The sequence below is a fragment of the Varanus komodoensis genome, unplaced genomic scaffold (assembly GCF_004798865.1).
Source record: "Varanus komodoensis strain SLA01 unplaced genomic scaffold, ASM479886v1 scaffold6_4, whole genome shotgun sequence".
In the NCBI taxonomy this organism is placed as follows: Eukaryota; Metazoa; Chordata; class Lepidosauria; order Squamata; family Varanidae; genus Varanus; species Varanus komodoensis.
In genome coordinates this window covers 18,630,351-18,649,666 of record NW_025336347.1, presented here as the reverse complement: position 1 = coordinate 18,649,666, position 19,316 = coordinate 18,630,351, and the positions used below count along the sequence as shown (strand labels likewise).

General features: G+C 44.4%; 1 protein-coding gene across 1 annotated transcript in view; it reads left to right on the top strand.

Moving 5' to 3' along the window:
* Nucleotides 1-10,979: 10,979 nt before the first annotated feature.
* Nucleotides 10,980-19,316, top strand: part of LAMB2 (laminin subunit beta 2) — a 65,036-nt gene continuing 56,699 nt past the window's right edge. The window contains exons 1-2 of the mRNA XM_044451814.1: nucleotides 10,980-11,528; nucleotides 17,642-17,811. Coding sequence (XP_044307749.1) covers nucleotides 11,501-11,528; nucleotides 17,642-17,811 — 198 coding nt within the window. The 5' untranslated portion in view covers nucleotides 10,980-11,500. The remainder of the gene's footprint in view (nucleotides 11,529-17,641; nucleotides 17,812-19,316) is intronic.

The following is a 19,316-nucleotide window of genomic DNA, read 5'->3' as shown; positions in this document are numbered from 1 at the left end:
TGATAGTGGGGTGCTCTTAGCAGCACTGGAGAATTCAGAGCTCTGTGTGTTCAACTGTCTCTGCATGGAGGGGAGCTAGGAAAGGCACATTCCAGCCCTGCTCCAGGGACAGCCCACTTTGTAGATGAGAAAAGCTGGAGCATGCTCATTCCTCAGTAGGATTGGGAGTCTCAGCGGGGAGAGAAGAAGAGAGAGGGCACTGGTAAAGCAAAGTATCAAAAAACTAGAGACCATCCAGCTCCCTGATTTTATGCTTCTTGTATTGTTGTTATTCATTTCATTTCTGCACCACCCCATTGCCAAGTCTCTCTGTGCTGTTTTAGAACAAGTTTTAAAGTAGATACTGTTCTAACTGCCATGATGCAGTTGCCATGTAAAGCTGGACTGGTTCATCCCTGAGTTATTGCAAACCAAGAGAGAACAGTGAGATTGCATGTAAAAATATTGCCCTTTTAAGAGTTCAGAAATACACAAACACTTGAAAGAAGCTTGCAGTGCAGTATCTAAAAGTAACAGGAAGACACACACCCCTCAGGACAAACATGTATCAAGTATTTGTATTCTGAGGCTTCTGGAAGTAAAATCCAGAAGTAGAATTCAGAGGATAATTGCAATCTATATAGTGACCAAGCGGAAATCATTCCACTTGAGGAAGTGGAAATTATTTTCTGTCACCTACCTGAACAAGCATCACTCTCATAGAAAAGTTAGCATTAATCCAGAGAAGCATAAAATAAAACTCCAAAGCAGTTTGGTCTTTGGTGAGGAATGTGCAAACATGCTATATATAATCAGTTTATGAAAACCCTGCTGCAAGAGAGTTTGGAGCAATATTTAAGTTGTACCATGAAAGAGTATGGTTACAGTATTGTGTGCTGCACCTATGCCTTTGCTGACCTTCTGAAATATTTGCCTTGCTTTGCTAATATTTGTTAATTAAAATATTTGCAAGTACTTTTATTTATTTATTTATTTATTTATTTTATTCGATTTATATCCTGCCTTTTTCCTACAGAGGGCTCAAGGCAGCTTACATCATTCTTCTCCTCCATCTTATCCCCACAACAACAACCCTGTGAGGTAGGTTGGGCTGAGAGTCTGTGACTGGCCCGAAGTCACCCAGTTGGCTCCGTGGCTGAGGGGGGACTAGAACCCAGATCGTCTGAGTCACAGTCCCACACTCTTAACCACTACACCACACTGGCTCTCTGAGTTTGAAAGAGATGTAGAATGCAATAGGGTTTGGAGTCAACTTAATACAATAGAAATCTGTTATAACAAATAGTATTTTCAGATGAAGCTTTTATGCACCATCAACTTACCTCACTCATGGAGTTTTATAGAGGGTCCAGATGACAACATTATCAGGTTGTAGCGTTTCTCCTTTTCTAACAAATTCTTCTATTCAGGTTATTGTGAAAAATCTGTTATGGAAAAAAACTAAATTGCTGCACAATGCCTTTTGGATTGTTGGTGCTGGGGGGCACTCCATATGAAGTACCCAAATGGTTATATCTAACATTAGTCTTAGAGGACACTCACTGAAATGGATGTAAGAAAAGACAGACTAACATTGATTCTCAATTTTAGTTTGACCAAGCCTAACATTAGGAGTTTGGGCCATGGTGAGCTTGCATTCTTTATGTACTGTCCAATACAGTATCTATGGTCTTATGATAACAGTAACATATTGTGCAAACTCAGTCTAATTACTACAGGGTCATAAGCCATGGCTTGCTGTAAGGCTTGTTATACCCACAATGAGTTGTAATGTCATCCAAACCAAAACCACCAACCCAATTATGGTTACTGGGAATTTGCTAGCAAGCAGTATAGCAAGAGCAGAAATATCCCCTTGCTGTTCTTTCCAAGCTTGTCTGTGCATCCACCACTGCCAGCCACCCCACAACTGCATAAGCAGCTTAGAGGAAGCTAGCACTGACTTTCTGTAATCCCTGCTGTGTTCACAAGCCATTTTCAGTGCACCATACCGTTTTTCTGCCTAATGAGAAGGAAGGACTCCCTGGAGAAGAGCCTAATGCCGGGAACAATTGAAGGCAAAAGAAGAAGGGGACGGCAGAGCATGAGGTGGCTGGATGGAGTCACTGAAGCAGTGGGCGTGAGCTTAGGTGGACTCCGGGGGATGGTGGAGAACAGGAGACCCTGGAGAAATGTTGTCCATGGGGTTGCAATGGGTCGGACACAACTTCACGACTAACGGCAACAACAACAACAACAAGCCACTGACAGCCTTTTCAAGGTGCTCAAGAAATATTTTTATTATTATTTTTTGCATAGTCATAGTGCCAGGTTGCTGACGGGGACGGGGCGTTATGCTCACATGACTCCAGTCCTCCATCAGCTTCACTGGCTTCCCATTGAAGCCCGGGCCCAATTCAAGGTGTTGATTATGACCTACAAAGCCCTAAACGGCTTGGGTCCTGGCTACCTGAACGAGCGCTTACGTCCGTATATGCCCGACCGCCCTTTGAGATCTGCGGGAGAGTCCCTTCTCCGGGAACCCTCCATGAAAGAAATTAGGAGAGTAAGTACCCGGAGGAGGGCTTTCTCTGCGGTGGCGCCCAACCTATGGAATTCACTCCCCAAAGAGGTCCGCCTGGCACCGTCGTTACTGGTTTTTCGGCGCCAGGTAAAGACCTTTTTATTTAAACATCATTTCAATTGTTAAAACATATGATCTGGCCAGGGCAACTTCTTCTTCCTTCTCTTTCTCCTCCTATATTTTTATTTTATACTGATAATTTTAATTTTGTATTTGTAAATCAATGTATTTTTTGTATTGTTATATTTAATGGTAATTTATTATGTACTATTGTATTTCAATGTATTTTATCATGTTGTAAGCCGCCCCGAGGTTTCGGCAAGGGGCGGCATAGAAATGTTATAATAATAATAATAATAATAATAATTTTCAATGAGCATCACTTGTGCAACCTCTCCAGAACATTTTGAATTTACAGTCTGCAGTTTGTTGTGTTTTCTGTAACTGGTTGTACAAGGATTAAACAGCAACACTCATATAATCCATGGTGTCTCTTGGGGGCATGCAAAGGTTGCTTAACCCCTAGGCAACCCCTGCCACATGTTTCAGACATAACAAGCTATGGCTGTCTCTTGAATATTCAAAATTATGGCGTTATGCTGGCATGTGCTGCAGTCCGCAGTGGCTTAAATTAATCATGCCAGCACAATGGTGGCAATCATACAAACCCAGTCATTGCTTGGGAAGATCACCATCTTGCTCCTCACTATCAGTGAGAATCTACCATGATCTCCTTTGCCATTGACTGTAATATGTTCATGCACGTATATAAAAATATACGTGTGCACACACATATACACATGTTTGTGATGGAGGTTGAATAGGTAGATACAAATATAACTGACCTGGGTTTGTGCTACATGACCTAGATAATTCAGCATTACAATAGTGCCTGATGACACTAATGTAAAATAACTAACCCTTAGTGACAAGTAGAACTGAGGAGCATTATCCATCTTACACTCTCCAAAGCAGAATCTGTATAGCAACTTAGTTCCTATATAATCCGAGCAATCTAGTCCAGTCCTTCCTAAGCTTGAAAATAACAGCCTCGTCTTGTCCTTCTGAATTAGGCTACCAAGCAAGAGCTACAAATCTTAAGACAAAGGGTTTTGACACCTTGGGGTACATGCATAAGATTATACCATTTCCTTCCAGATGAATAACTATCTCTCTCTTTTTGTACTCACAACTATAAACCATCTTTGAGCACGCATCAGTAAAGTGGTGGAAGCTGTGGTTTTGAATATAAAGGGGTTGGATCTAATATTGCACCAGTGGACTTTTGACGCTGCCACACAATTTCCCTGTCCTGTCCTTCCCCCTGCAGCCAGAACATGTGTGCTCCAAACCTGCTCTGGAGGTTCCCCCAACACTCCAGAGCACATGCAGGGAGCGGGCTGCAGGGAGCCAGGGAAGTCTGTTCTGCCAGAACATAGCTGGCATTGGGCCCACGCCTTCACTGCTCTACACCTAGCCTGCGACACTGATTCTGAGTCAGAGGGAGAGGCTATAGAGTCAGGGAAGTGGAACACTTGAGTACTCACTTCTAACAGGCTTGTCACTGGCTGGCAAAGTAGGATGGGATCAGATGCAGTAGGCTGATTTGGACTATTTTCTACAGCTGGGACACCCAGGCTTGATGGGGTTGGTGGCTTTCACAGGAGCAGGACAGCAGCGGGAGGTCTCTGCAGGAGAAGGTACTTCAGGGGTATTTCCTTTAACGTGTCATCGATTCAAGCATGTAGGGCAACTGCCTGAGGACCCAGTTTCCCTGCCTGGATGGAACGTAGTGGCCACTTCCCTGTATTTAAGCCACAACAACCTTCAACACAACAACCACAACAACCTGCATCAGGAAAATGGAAGTCTTCCTGCTTTTTCTGGACCAGTGAACTTACTGGGACTTGTTCTGTTTGCTGATCCCAGGGTCACTGGGGTTTTATCATGATGCTTGTGAACCTATTCTTGTCTAGCAATGTTGATGCAATCTGTTAATGTTTATCTTCATTGTGACAGTAAAGACTTATTCCTGGAAACACTGCAATAAAATAGTTTATTGAGACTTCTGCCTTAGCGCCAGGAAGTCAGGTTCCAAGACACTATTCTATGCATGTTTAAAGAGAAAAATATCCTACAGTTCCCTGCATGCCCCAGCCAACATGACTGGTCAGGGAATGCTGGGAGTGATAAATTATTTTTCTTTCTAAACGTACACAGGATTGCACCTTTAGTATGTGAAAAGTAATTCATGTGTATTTAATGATCATGAACATGTATGTAAGGTTGTCAGCTGGCTTAAAGAGGACTTAAAGAGGACTTTTATGTTTCTAGACAAATTAGTAGGGAAAAGCATACAATAGCATAAGCACAACTCTGCAATGACAGAAGTAGCAGCTCCTGTTCAAGACTGAGAAGGAGCTATTTGAGGCAGATGGAGGACAGGCCATAAGTCAATGATAAATCAGCAGATCCATCCCAGGCATCTCTAGGTAAAGCTGGGAACGATACCTCTCTGAAACCCTGAAAGTCATTGTGCTGGGGTGATGTGCTTCCCCAGTTCATATCACTGGCTGCTGTAAAGGTGGGTTGAGCTACATAGAGTGATGATGAGAAGGGAAGAGAGAAAATAAAGACTGGTTTGACATCTACTTCCTCCCTGACGTAGCTATAGATTTAGCTTGGATTTCCTATATTGGTCATCCCCTCATACCTTTCCCATGTTTGACTGAAATGCACATGGACAGCGTGAACTATGGGAATGTATCTAAAGCTTTCTTGCTTTGGTACCAGACCAAAAATCTTTACTAGTGTTGAAAGTCTGAAAATTCTAATTATTTCTTTACTAGTTCAACATGACACTCTGAAAGGATATGACATATAAATGATTCTCAGTTGGTATGCAAATGTATATTTTAATATTTGGTTTCCAGAAACTTTTAATAGGTTGGCTGGTGTCGGAGACCTATGCAGAGAGACCAGTCTTTTGTTCTTTTGTATACATTCCTAAATTATCTGAAAAGGAGTAAAATATTTTTGTCAAGCCATCACCAACTTGTGGCAACTCTATGGATGAGCATCCTCCAGAATGTCCTGTCCTTGGCAGGCCTACTCCGCTCTTGCAAACTTAAAGCTGTGTGGTTTCCTTTACAGAATCAATCCATCTCATGCCAGGTCTTCCTTTTCTGCCTTTGACTTTCCCTGCATGATTGTCTTCTCCATTGATTCTTGATTTCTCGTGATGTGACCAAAGTATGACAGCCTCATTTTCATCATTTTTGCTTCCAGGGCAAGTTCTGGCTTGATGTGTATAAATAAAAATAAATATTACAAAAACAAACTGAGCGTGGGGCAGTCCTATTCCATTTTCTTTGGACCAGCATCAGATCTTCAGAAGCAAACGGCATGCTATTGCTGCCTCCTTCATACCAGCCAGAAACGAAGCTCAGATTTGTTTCTTATTCAATTTCTGTATTCAGACAACCAAACTATTTCTTTCTTGCCATAGCATGTGCACACACACATACAGGCAGGGTGCTGCTTCCAGTCTCCACTCATGTGGAAGAATTAGTGGCCATGAAAGTCCATGAACCCCTTCAGCTAGCAAAGTGTAGTACAAAAGCCTTGAGAGAAGGCTTTTGCATATCCAGAGAAGTATTTGGTGTGAGGCTTCCCTGGCTGGAGATTTTGCATTTTGTTCAGCTAGGGTACTTCGCACATCTGAACAACAACCAAAAGCCACCATGGTAATACTATGAAAAAGTACTTGTTATGCACCAGTGAAAGTAAGATGTAAGACTTTATACTGGGCCCCTTATAAATGCCCCGTGCTCCTGGTTTTGAGGGCCCTTGAGCAAGACACCCAATGGGTTTCCTCTCTCCATTAGTCTAGATGTCCTTGCTGCCATTGTCACCACCAACCACATGCAGAGAGCTGGGAGTGAGTTCTGGCAGCAGCATTTCCTGCTTCCTGCCCTCCCCACCATGGTCTGAGCCAGAGTGAGAAGCAGATGAGCAGCCAGATTGCCTTGGCAGAGAAGAGAAGCATCTTCAGAGAGTTTTTGTGGGCCTTCTGAGACATGCCTGCCTTTGATGCTGGCACAACTTTCAGTAGAACTAGGTTGGAAAACAAGGCTGATGAAAGGCTTATTCAGTTATATAAGGTTATCTACATGGTCATATTTACTTATTTAAAGCATCTGTATCCTGTCCTCTATCTGAACAGGATCTCAGGACAATTTACACTTTAAAAAATATAAAACAACAGTAAGAGGATGACAAAATTCACAACGGCACTTGAATGAAATCACAATAATAAAATTATTCTAACCATTAAAATACTGGGCAAATAAAAAGTTTTGTGCCTAGCACCAAAATGAATAAAGAGTTGGCACCAGATGCACCTCCCTGAGGATCAGGTTCCAGAGTCAGGTCACTACCACTGAGAAGGCCCTTCCCCTATATAGTTATTTATATCCCCCTTTCTACAGCTTGAACATTATCGGGATGGGTTGTAACATTTAAAGGTAGCTCACAGCATTATAACATTAAATATTGTGAAATACAGTAATATTCCATAAAATGACAGTATGCTAAGGGAAACATATCCAGCAGATAAAACAAACCATGGATAGAGACTTATCTACCAGGTAGGACAAACGCCTACTGAAATAGTTAAAGCTTAATCATTTAGTCAAACACAACAAGTAAATGAACCACTAAACCTCTAAAAACAAGGTCCATTCTTTGGGTGCAACCACAAAAAAGAGTCCAGACATCTTATGGTGAAAGGAAAGCACACCATTTTCTGGTTGTGAGGGACAACAGAACTGGAAGGTTAGTGACCTCATTTCCACTTTTAGGCTTCACAGAGGCACTCAGTTGGTACAGCAGAAATGGATGAAATGGATCCAGCAGAGCTTCTGTTTTATCATCAGGTGGCATTACTTTCGTAGGGAAGCAATGATAGTTTGGTAAGATGACTTGTTTATAGTCATGTGAGCTGGACACCTAAATACTTCATAGAATCATAGGATAGTAGAGTTGGAAGGGGCCATAAAGGCCATTGGGTCCAACCCCCTGCTGTTGCAGGACACCAATTTACACCATCCCACTCAGGTGGCTCTCCAGTTTCTTTTTGCATGTCTGTAGTGTGGGAGAGCCCATGACCTCTCTAGGCAACTGGTTCCACTGTCGTGTGTAGCAACAAAAAGGAACCTCTATGTTCGGGGCAATATACCTTTGAATATTCAATGGTACGGTATTCAAAGGTATACTGAGGACATTGGGCTGTTGCATTGCCTTCAACCCATGCTTGTAAACTCTCAGAAGCATCTGGCCACAGATGGATACAGAATACTAGCCTAGAGAGACATCCAGCAGGACTGTGCTTATATTATCCTTGGCACATTAGGACCCTGCACTATTCTTCCATCCATCCTAACCAAAAAGCTGGAAAAAGCTGGACTCTCTGCAGTAAGAAGAAAGACATGTTGGGGAAATGCAAGAGGATTACAAATGCATGACAATGTCTGTGTAAGATGTAAGTGATTGCAGCATGATGATTTCACGCTAGCTGCTTAGTGTCGAAGTAGTCCAGGAGAGAATACCATAATAGGGACTCACCTCCAAGGGAAGACTCTGCATGACTGACTAATCCTAGTTTAGTGACTCTAAACATGGAGGCCCCATATCGATATCATGCCAATGGCCACCAATACAGATTTTCATGGAATAGAATTCTAATCCCTCTGTAAATATATCCAATGTAGTAGTTATTCCCACATTTTGTCACAGTGAATTGCACAAATGACATATAGGTTATGCAAGAAATCCCTTCCTCTGCCTGTCCTGAATCTGTTTACCTGTTAGGAGGCCTCATATAAATTAAAGACAATTTTAGCTCACAGCAAATTATCCCTTGAACCTGCCCCTTTCCTAGAATTTATTGTTTCCCTTAGCAAGAATCATGCAGATTGAGTATCCTGGTATGTAACACATGTAGACTTCCTGCCTGCAGAAAACTGTTATGAGCTGAGGTTCCCCCTTCAGACGGTTTACCTTGCAGAAATGTTATTTATTGCTTTCAATCACAAATAACCCAGAAGAGTTCTGAGCATGCACAGAGTGGCTTGTTGAATCCAATCTAGGGTTTACCTTCAAGAACATTCCTTATGAACATTCCTGGGTCCCATCCCCTCGGGAGGGGCTTTCTGAGGGGGACATGATATCTCTCAATATCTGTTACAAACAGGAAGGCCAAGATCTCTTCTCGCTGAGACTAGAATGTGGGACATGGAATAATCAACTCAAATTGCAACAACCCACGTTCAGGCTAGATATCAGGAAAAGTTTCCTCACTGTCAGAGCAATACGACAACCAGTTGCCTAGAGAGGTCATGGGCCTCTCTGTGAATATGGACCCATACACAAGTGCAGCAAAACAGAGGAAAGTGTCACATTTGGGCTTATATAGAATTGTGTAAAGACTCTGGAGTGAGTTGTGGTACAGCAACCATGACTGACAATGTAAGGATTCATTTTTTAATGGATTTAACAGGATGTGACAGGCAGAAATTCAGTAAGTAAAGCTTTTCATTCATTGTATCTCCATGTTGGGGAAAGCTGCACCCACTGAATTTCTGTGTGTCACGAATTTCTACTGAAAACTATCTCAAGAAATGAATAATCTCTTTAATTTCTCCATGTGGCAAAGATTTTCAACATGGCTGTTTAAGAAAGGACTCTCAGTGGTATTCCCTGAGTCAGTGCCTGGGGCAAACCCATGATAAAGATGCTCAGATTCAGCTAGAAATAGCCTGACACTGGGCCATGTGACTAGCTTTAAAATAGTCTGGTTATTTTTTGACTATTTAAAGAAGACTAGCAGTAGACAAGGTCTTGTATGTGAATAAACTAAGATAATAATATGGCATAGCTCACTTTGTGGTTATGGGGTAAAGCATCAGATCAAACAGTTACAGAAACGAGCATTAGTCTTCGAAAAATAACCCAGATGTTAGCAGTTTGTGGGCCTCCAGATTTTTTTCTTGTTCTTTTTTGACATACAGGCTCCATGATCCTTTAACACTGACTATACTGATTAGGGCTGATAGAAGTTCTAGGCCAACTATCTGGACCATCCAGAGCTCCAAATTTACCCCTCATCGTTTTAATAACTTCAGGGAAAAAGCAGGGAAAAATTCAATAGGTTATGTTTTCCTCTTCTCATTTCTGAATTGACCAAACTTGCAACTATACCAATTTCCCCCTCAAATAACTTTTAATGACTTTCACTGGGTGACTTTGCAACATCACACTTGCCCAGTAAGCTTACAATGGGTTGTTTGCTCACTAACCCATGTTACTCTGACAGACGATTAGGCACTTTAGGACTTACCATAGCTTGTTTACTGCTCTGGCTGCTCCCAGTAAATATCCCATAAGCCTTTGCAGCACAATCTCAGCAGCTGAAGGATTAGTCCAATGAGCATATTTGTGCTCATTAACAGAATAGTTTGTTTGTTTTTATTTAGAGAGATTTCCCCTCACCTTTGGAGAGATTTGCACAAATTTAACTTAAAAAAAACTTTGAGAAGATTTTCATAAATCCAGTAGAGCACATTAGGTATTCTGCTTTTAGCTCAGCAAAATAAATATAAATTTAAAATATAAAGATAAAAATAATACTGCATTTTCACAAAGCTCCCTGAAAGCAAACAAAAAATATGTTAAATTTGCACAAATTCTCCCCAAAGATGAAAAGTATTTAAATTTCTGCAAATCTCTGCAAGATGAAAAAAAAAAATTGCCACCATCTATGGAAGCCACTAAGTGGTGAAATTTGACCAGTATTATTTCAAGATATAACAAAGAGGGCATATTGCTAGGGAAATTATGAGGAGTGGCTAGCAAACTTTTTCACAGGTCCTAGGAGGAGTTCTGCCATTTTCAATAGTCCATGCTGAAGTGACTCTGCTGGATTGGGCCATCACAACAAGCTAGTTTGAGGACAAGCTACCCTGAACAACTCTGCCACAAGTCATGGGTTCTCAGACTGGCTTGCTGTGAAAAACCCATGATAAAAAAAACCATGTCAAATTTGGCCACCAGCATGCTGCAAGCATCCGGGTGACACCCCACCATGGCTTAGCAAGATGTATGGACAAGGTTTGAGTGCTGTTGGCAAGTCTCCCAAGCTAGCCCATCTCATAGGACTGACTACAAAAGTCAGTAACTTGGGACCTTCTCTTTGGATATAGCAGGAAAGAATTACAAATTAACCAGTGCATGCAAACACCTTAATGATGATGATCATCATCATTTTAAAATGCTACACTGCTTAGCAAGCATTTAACCCAAGCCAAGTGTGTTCGGTAGCAAGGACCTTAACGCTCGGCAACGCCACCGAACAAACAAGAAGCAACCTGTTAGAAGTTCATCACAAAATAAAAATGGGGCGTGCAAGCCCCGCGCAGCGCATGGCAACTGTGCGCGTGGCTGCGTTTCCGAGCAGCACCAGATCCTCGTGGAATCCGCCCCGCGCTTTTCCTTCGGCCTTCTTGCTAACTTGTTCCAACTAAGTTTAACATTTGGATAAGTCCCGGCGGCGCGAGGAGTGAGCGGGCTTCTTCTTGGGGGGAGAGTGAGCGCTAGGGGGCAGCGGCTGATGGTGGGGCTGGCCGGGTTGCCAGGAGGACAGAGGCGCTGGGCTCGGATGAGCAACAGAGGCTGCGGGAGGAAAGGCGGCTCGACGGGAGCGGCCTGGAGTTAGGCAGGGGTCCTCCACCCCGTCCTCTCTTCCTGACCGATCGCAGGCCCATTTCCCTCATTCGGCCGCCTTGGGCTTCATTCGTTTGGGTTTTGTCTCCTGGTCGCAAGCGGAGCCCGTTCTTGGGTGTGCTCTCCATCCACTGAGCCCGGCGCTAAGTTGCCCCGATGAGGCTGTGGGGTTTGCTGCTGGCAGGTGAGTCTCCCTCGAGTCCACCTCTCTCCTTTTCCGTTCCCACCCCCTGCGAGAGGGGGACGAAAGGATCGGAGGCAGGATGGCACCTGCTTGTCAAAACCGACGCCCGCTCGGGAGGTTGGCAGCAGAGCAGTTCTCGGGGCGGCTGAGCTCGGGAAGCCTCCGACCAAGGAGGGGCGCAGTGAGCCCCGTGCGTGAAGGGGCTGCGTGTGCGGGCGTGTGTGGTGTACCCGCCTTGTGACTTGGGGCCTTTTTTCCCTGGGTCAGGCCCCAATATGTCAGTGCCAGCCTAGCCCTACCGTCAGAGTGAGGGGCTGCTGCTGGCACCCAAAGCTGGAGAAAGAGCCTTTTTGCCTCACACAAATAGCCTGCCTGCTCCCCACAGATCCTTGGCAGGGTCTCCACAGCGCTCTGCTTCATCGTGTGTGAAGCTGGAGCCGACTGCACCCAGAAACCCTGCTTCTCCGTGTACGGCACGGCATCCCTCACCAGCCAGGAGCCCCCTCACATGTTTGGGACTTTGGCTCCCAAACGCCCCAGCCACTGGTCAGAGGTGCTGGGAGTTGTGATCCTGAATAACAGGTTCAGAACCACTGTAGTGACATGTATCTTAAGCTCCCACTCTCAGTATATTGTTGTTGTTATTGTTTATTACATTTTAATAGGCCTAATAAGTAATGTTCTATGGGCAAATTACTGTTTGTAATTTGTCCAGAAGACATCGTAGTACATGATGATCTGGATTATATTGATTAAGGTGTCTGTCAGTCTCTGAGACGTCAGGATGGATTTCCCAACTTAGCACTATGATTCTAAGTCCCTCTTCCTAGAATGCCCCACCAGTTTGGCGTTTCCATGGGGTTTGTTAATGGACAGGGTGCTGTGTTACTTTCCACAGCTGCATGACAGCAGAAAGTCAACAGGTGCTGCTCTTCTTGCAGCAAGATGCAGTGATGAGAAAAGCTTTGCCTGCTTATTTTCTGCCTGTTATACCAATCTCCAGTTCCTTCAAACAAGCAGCCCCACCCTGTGCATGACTATGCAGCAGAAATTCTCATAGGAATAATACGATGTTCTCTGAGGTAACTGTGCACAGGATTACACCTAACATTACATTGTATGGTTTCTGTGCCAGTGCCTCTTCATGAAGTGTGCGTATGTGTCGGTGCGCATAAAAATATGTGTAAAAGAGATCACCTTATGGCTTTGGCAAAATTTTTAGCATCTAAGGGCCTCCCTTTCACTCAGTTCTCAACTAAGTGTTATCAACACTCTGTACATAATTTAACCCCGAATTATTTGGAATAAGTGTACTCACTAGATTAAGTATCATAATCATTGACTCCTGCTTCACTTGCCATCTATTGAAAGAATGGAACGTCTTATTTTGGCTACACAAGGGGTATGTTAAAGGGCAAAACTGATCCATATTAGCTGTGTTTTCAGGAGCAATTTAATAGGAGCTACTTGACATGCTTCAGTCATTGAATCATCTTAATAAATAGGATGATTAAAAGATATATCTTCATACCCTTTCAATTCATGCTAACTGGTAGAGCTAGAATCCTAATCTGTCTTTGTGACCATGAATCCAAGAGGTGCCTGTTACTCTAGAATCTAGAATTCAGATGGTTTAATTCAGACTAAAAAGAGGATAGCAAGGAAGCAAGGTAAATTTAAACTCTGGACTTAATTATCTTGGGGACCCCTCAGAAATCCAACTATACTACATCGGTAATGACCCACACAACTAGCATTTCTCTTCTTCCTAATAAGTTAGGACAAGAACAACAAAACTATTTGCCTACCTGATGTTTAAAAACTCAGGCATCATGCACATGTTCATTTTAAACTCACTTAAATCATAGTATTGTCATGACTACAGAAATAAAATGGAGCTTGCTTCCTCTGACCTGAGGTCCTGACCCTTTGCTGCTCCCTGGCTGGTCATTTGGGCAGCCCCTGGGCTCCAGAACCCTGACTTTGGTCCAGAGGTCCAGTCTTAGCTGCATTTTTGGAAATGTGGTGGTTTGTATGTTGTGTAAGTGATTTCCACTGTCTGCCTTTTAGGGTCCTTGTCTATTCCACAGAACTTTGGAAAGGTGGGTCTCTCTGTCTCCCTCTCCTGCTGCCTCCAGAGTGATATGGGAGGGTGGTCTGTGTATCCCCACCCCACCCCCAATTCCCAACCAACCTCAGTGCTGGGAAGCTGCACATCCAACATCCAAGCCTACCAGTCTTTGTCCCTGACGCCCTTTGAAGCTCTGGCTCCAGGGGATTTGAGGCTCAGGGAGCTGGCAAGGTGCCTGGGAGCAGCCGGCAGTGCACAGAGGTGGTGTGTGTGTGTGTGTGGGTGTGCACACGAGGGAAACGAAGGATCCCACACCTGCTACAGGAGTCAGCTGCTGCAGCAGTCCTGGCTGCAGTGAAATAGTAGGGATTATGCAGGCAGAGGAAGGAATGGTCCTTGGCATCTCTGCCGCAGCCACAAAACCCTCCCCAGCCAGCCGCAGGAGTGGGAGAAGGCCTGGGCATCCAGAGGGACCCAGCGGTGTCTGAGTTGTAATCCCTGTGTGGTGCACTGTGCTGCTGCCTTCCTTTGACAGGCTTTCCCAGATGGACATGCTCTCTGAAACTCAGCCATCCTTCACAACTCAACCCCCAGCCCCCACATCGTTGGCCCAGGGCCAGCCTGCCTGGCCGAACAACAGAGCCAATCCAGAGCCAATCCCCGGCAGGGTTATTTCTGGCAGCTTCCGCTCCCTCCACTCTCAGGCCCTGTGGAAGGGAGGGGAGCACAGGGGCAGAGGAGACTAGCGGCGACATGTCACCCTCCAGCCCCACCCCTGCGTGAGCCACCAAAACAGGTGGAAATGTGCCTCTGCAGGAGGTGGAGGCCGTGCCTGAGGAAAAGGAGCCCTGCTCTGCATGAAAGGAGCCTGGGATCCCCCGACACCAGCAATGCGCCAGGTCACAAGCATTACCGGTCCTACTCTCCAGGTTCTACTGTGTGGCCAGATTCCAATAGCAAAACTCACTCTGCTATCAAGCTGCATAGAGCCCTTTAGCCTGCATATTGTTTTGCTGAATGTGTAGTGGTTTTGTCCTCAAAGTAACTCTATGAAGTGGGTCACTGTGATTCCCTTTCAAACACAAAACAAACGGAGTGGCTTCTTCAAGACCATGGAGTGACAGGGTTTGCTGTCTTACTGCAGGGGGGTCTGGCAGTGCATGTTGGGTAACTTTTGAATATTTCTGGTTTTCTGAACATAGCAAGGGTGGGTTGTTGACATGGCTAGCAAACCACCCAGAGCCCCTGAGCTGGTTTCTGGTTTTAGTGTTGTGGGTGGTTTCTTAATCATGCCAACAACCCACCCTTGCTGGGTTCAGATGTTACAGGAAACCATAATTGTAGCTTGAATATTTGGAATGGCTCCCTGAATGTGCTGCAGCCCACCAGGGCTTAAATAAGTCACAGTGGGCTGCTTGATCATGCAGCCTGGCCCAGTGACCTAGCTTGCATGATGGCCTATTTGGGGTTATCTGAGGATTGTTTCCCCCTCTGATAAGCCATGCCAATTCAGTTTGGATGGCATGACAATCCATGTCCAGACTGGTAATTGGGGAAATGGCAGCCTCCCATGTGTGGCAGGTCAAAACAAGCTTATCTGATTGTGTGAATTATTAAATTGCATTTATATCCCACTTTTTTCTCTTTTTCTCGTGAGGAACACAAGGCAGCTTACATAGCTCCATTGTATCCTCACATCAAGCAACCTTGAGAGGTAGGTTGGATGGAGAGTCTGTAACTGCCCCACAGTTCCCTAGTGAGCGCCGTGGCTGAGTGGAGACAAGGAACCGGATCTCAGGGACCCCTGCTCCAACTGCTGCGCCGCACTGCATCTCTGAATTAGTCCAGAGAGTCCCTGGGAGAAGTGGAAGTTCAGCCTATGTCCTAGGAATATAGGCGGCTGCCTGCCACCGAGTCAGACCATGGGCCTCTCTACCCCAGTGTTGCTTATACTGATTGGCAGCAATGGCAATCCAGGTTTTCAGCCAGGAGTTTTTTTAGTTCTGCCTGGAGAAGTTGGGGACTGAACCTGGCACATCTGCATGCAATGCAGGGGGCTCTACCACTGTGGCCCAGCCCAAGGATTTTTGCTTTGTCTTTAGAAAATTCTGAGTTGCTTCTATATGTTTCCATTCAGGTCAGTGATTTCTTGTATATTTCCTTAACTTCCTTAACAATCAATAAATGTCACCATTTCAGTAGGATTGGTTTCCCCAGAGTAGTCCTCTAAGATTGGATCGTGTTGATGTCTCCAAGTATGTGGCTGTTAGATGAAGTACACTCTTCGATCAGTTCCCCACTTCCTAATTTCTTGGTCATCAGAGTACATTTGCTCTTTCTCTCACTCTCTCTTACGCTCCTGCTATTATGCCCTTCCTCCATCCCATTCAATTTCCCCTCCCTTCTTCTAGACAATTACACTTTAATTATGCTGGAGCAGGGGCATTTTCCAAACTCTCAGACATCTTGCATTATCTCTCTATAGTTTGCCCTGTAGTTTGGGGCAAAACAGGATGTGAATCTGGAGAAACCTGAATGGGAATAAGTTTTCAAGGGTTAAGAATAGCTAACCTGGGCAGGGTTTTTCAATCAACCCCCAGTGCTGGTGGGGGGGAATAGCTCCCCCCCATGAAGGTCTCCTTCCTTCACTGATTTGCTCATAGGGTGAAATATACAGCTATGTGTATACCTGGGAACCTGTATTTCAAATCTAGGCTGCTGGTAGCAATAAAGGAGGAGTCCCCATAACCAGTGCTGAATTATACTTTGGGAGAACAGTATTTTAAGCAACCTGTAAGCACAAGTTGCAAATATAATAAAAATAAATAAACTGGAGAACAGCAATAACATTTCTCTGCCAGAAAACCTCAGATTCTTTACTCAAAACAAACTGATGCTGTCCAGCAGGAGCATAAAAAGGGGTTATTTTGCAAAGGCATAAGGTTCATAAGGTGTCATGGTGTCCCTCACCCATTAGAATGTTCTTTGGCACAGGGACAAAAGTGGAGTGGTGATAGGTAAGTAGCAATGTATGTGAGTGGGGAAGGAATAGGTTTATGTGAATAAAGGAACTTGACTGGAAGCCAAGTGGAAGGAGCGAGGCCAAGAATGCAGAAGGGAATTTTATTTGCCAACCGCTGCCCCTATATTGTCAAGAAAAAATAAGGCATACAAAGCAGCAGATCAAATGGAAGTACCCACAAACTGCGCTTACAGGAAAGCCTATTGTCCAAAAAACAAAAGGTATCAATCAGATATATTTTTCATATAAACTGGTTTCTCAGGAATTTGAGGGACGGGGGGAAGAATCTCAAATCTCAGTAAGAGTGCAGTGATAACATGTTGTTTAATTTGAGTATTATCCAAACAATTATTAAAGTACTACTGATTTCAGTGACAAAGCTGTGTGCAATAACCTGGAAGTAAATTCCAGTTAACTCAGCATTGCTTACTTCTGTGTAAGCATGCACAGAATTGGACTGTCAATTTCTCACTGAAATTAGTGGGACTTTAAACATGTTTAGCCTTGGCTGGATTGTCTGTGCCTTTTATTTCTATTTCACTGGTAACTCATGAGGGATGGAACCTTGCATTTAAAAGATAAAAGCTGAAAGTATTGATCTAAGGTCCCTATAGTTCCCCAATTATTGGTGGTCAGTTATGACCACAGATGCTGTTACACTATTTACTTCCTAATATTAAAAGTCTTATCATTATCCTGAAGACTTTTTCCTGTCTTTCCTTTTTCTATGAATAAATCCTTTTTTCTGTGAATAAATCCTCTACCACCTACCATATGCTTGCTTATGGCTGACATGCCCTTGAAGAACTGCACTGCAGGAAAAAAAAAACCCTTCAGTAATCTTTACAGCTGAAAACTCAAGTCATACCTTTCTGTTTCTGGAACTCTGACTCTGACTCTGAGCAAACGGAAGTATTTTTCAGTGCACCTTTGTTCCCTGCCCACAGTGGAATGGGCCCTGTCCCAGAGTACCTCGTTCCGTGCTCACTACTTCTTCTTTGATCTTCATTGTCTCCACAGTACTGGGGGGAGTGATGTGCCAAGAGCCTGAGCCCCCCCATGGTTGTTCCCAAGGCAGCTGCTACCCAGCCACGGGAGATCTGCTTGTAGGCCGGGCCGACCGCCTCTCTGCCACCTCCACCTGTGGTCTGCGACGTCCCCAGCCCTACTGCATTGTCAGCCACTTGCAGGTGAGTGTTGCATAGCGATGAGAGGTGGGTGCAGCATCTGGTGATGGGTGGGAGTGTGTCAGGATGGGAGTCTGTCTTAGTGTCTGCTAAGAAAAAGCTGTGCACTCAGCCCATAAGTTCCTGCTTGGTCAAGGGGATGAGATAGCTTCCCCAAACTGCGACACAGAGTGGGTTGTCACTGGTTTACTTAGTGCCTAGTGAAAGTATGGGATTCATTTCCACAAGATGTAGCAATGAGTACCAACTTGACAAATTCATGGAGGAGAAGGTTTGCCTGGTACCGACACCTTGCTCCTTTTGGTGCCAGGCTAAAACCCTCTTATTGTCCCATTAGTTTAATCTTTGATTAGGTTTTAATGTGGGTTTTATTTTAGTGGAATCTATTTGGATGTTGTGCTTCATTTTACTATATGCTGCTTTTACTGTAAGACTATCTGAGACACTAGTAGTTGGATGGCACTCTGTACCCCAATTGCTGGAGAACATGGGCAGGAGGATGCTGATACACTCATGCCTGGCTTGTAAACTTCCTGCAGGCAGCTAGTGGACCACTGTATGAACTAAAGGTTGGACTAGATGGGCCCTCAGTCCAGTCCAGCATGGCTCTTGCTGATTTCTTGTGTTCTTAAGGGAGTGGGGACTTCAGAGGGAGCAGGAGGGAGAGGCATTTGAGGTTTGTTGTCGTGCTGGGCATTCCCCAGCTGCGACGCCATCCCACGCTTAGAACTGGATTCCCTTCTGTCTCGTCAAACCGAAGCAGTGTTACATCCAGGGCTGAAGTCCAGGGCCCTGCAGCAAAGGACTCTCCTCCCAAACGACCTCCCAGAAACCAGGAGGTGATGAGGCACTGGCCAACAGGGCCCACTGGAGCTGACACTGGCACTGCAATGTGATGTGTCTACCTGTAGCACAAGTCCTGATGTGCAATAATTTAATTGAGCTTCATATGCAAAACAGTCCATGTTCAAAGCATTTTTTTAAATCAGAGGCTAATACTTTGGGAGGGGATTTCTGTAACATCAGGAATGTAGAAGCTGTTGCAATAGTGGTGGATGTGAGGCGAAAAGAAATGTACATCACAACTGACAAAATACACATGGCTATCTATAGGAGTACTGCATAAGATCATCTTGGACAGAAAAAAATGCCTATAATTTCCAGCAAGCCTTACGTCAACAGGACTGGCTGGGCCACGCTAGGAATTACAGGATACATGTGTGTGGATGTAAACATGCGTAGGATTATGTCTTTAGCCCGTGGTACCAAATTCCTTGGTCACATCACTGTGCAGAGACTTGAGTGTATTCTGCAGTTTGTGGTGGTGAGGAAGCGCAGAATGGCACGCTGGTCAGCGAATACAATATCCTTAAAAGGCTACGCCCTTATTGAAATATGTATGCAATTTTCTAATTGTTATTGCAGTAGAGACAGAATTGAGAGTGTCCTTGTATAGATTTTCCTCTTATCATCATCAGCCATGATTTACAGAGGTTGCAGGATTCACA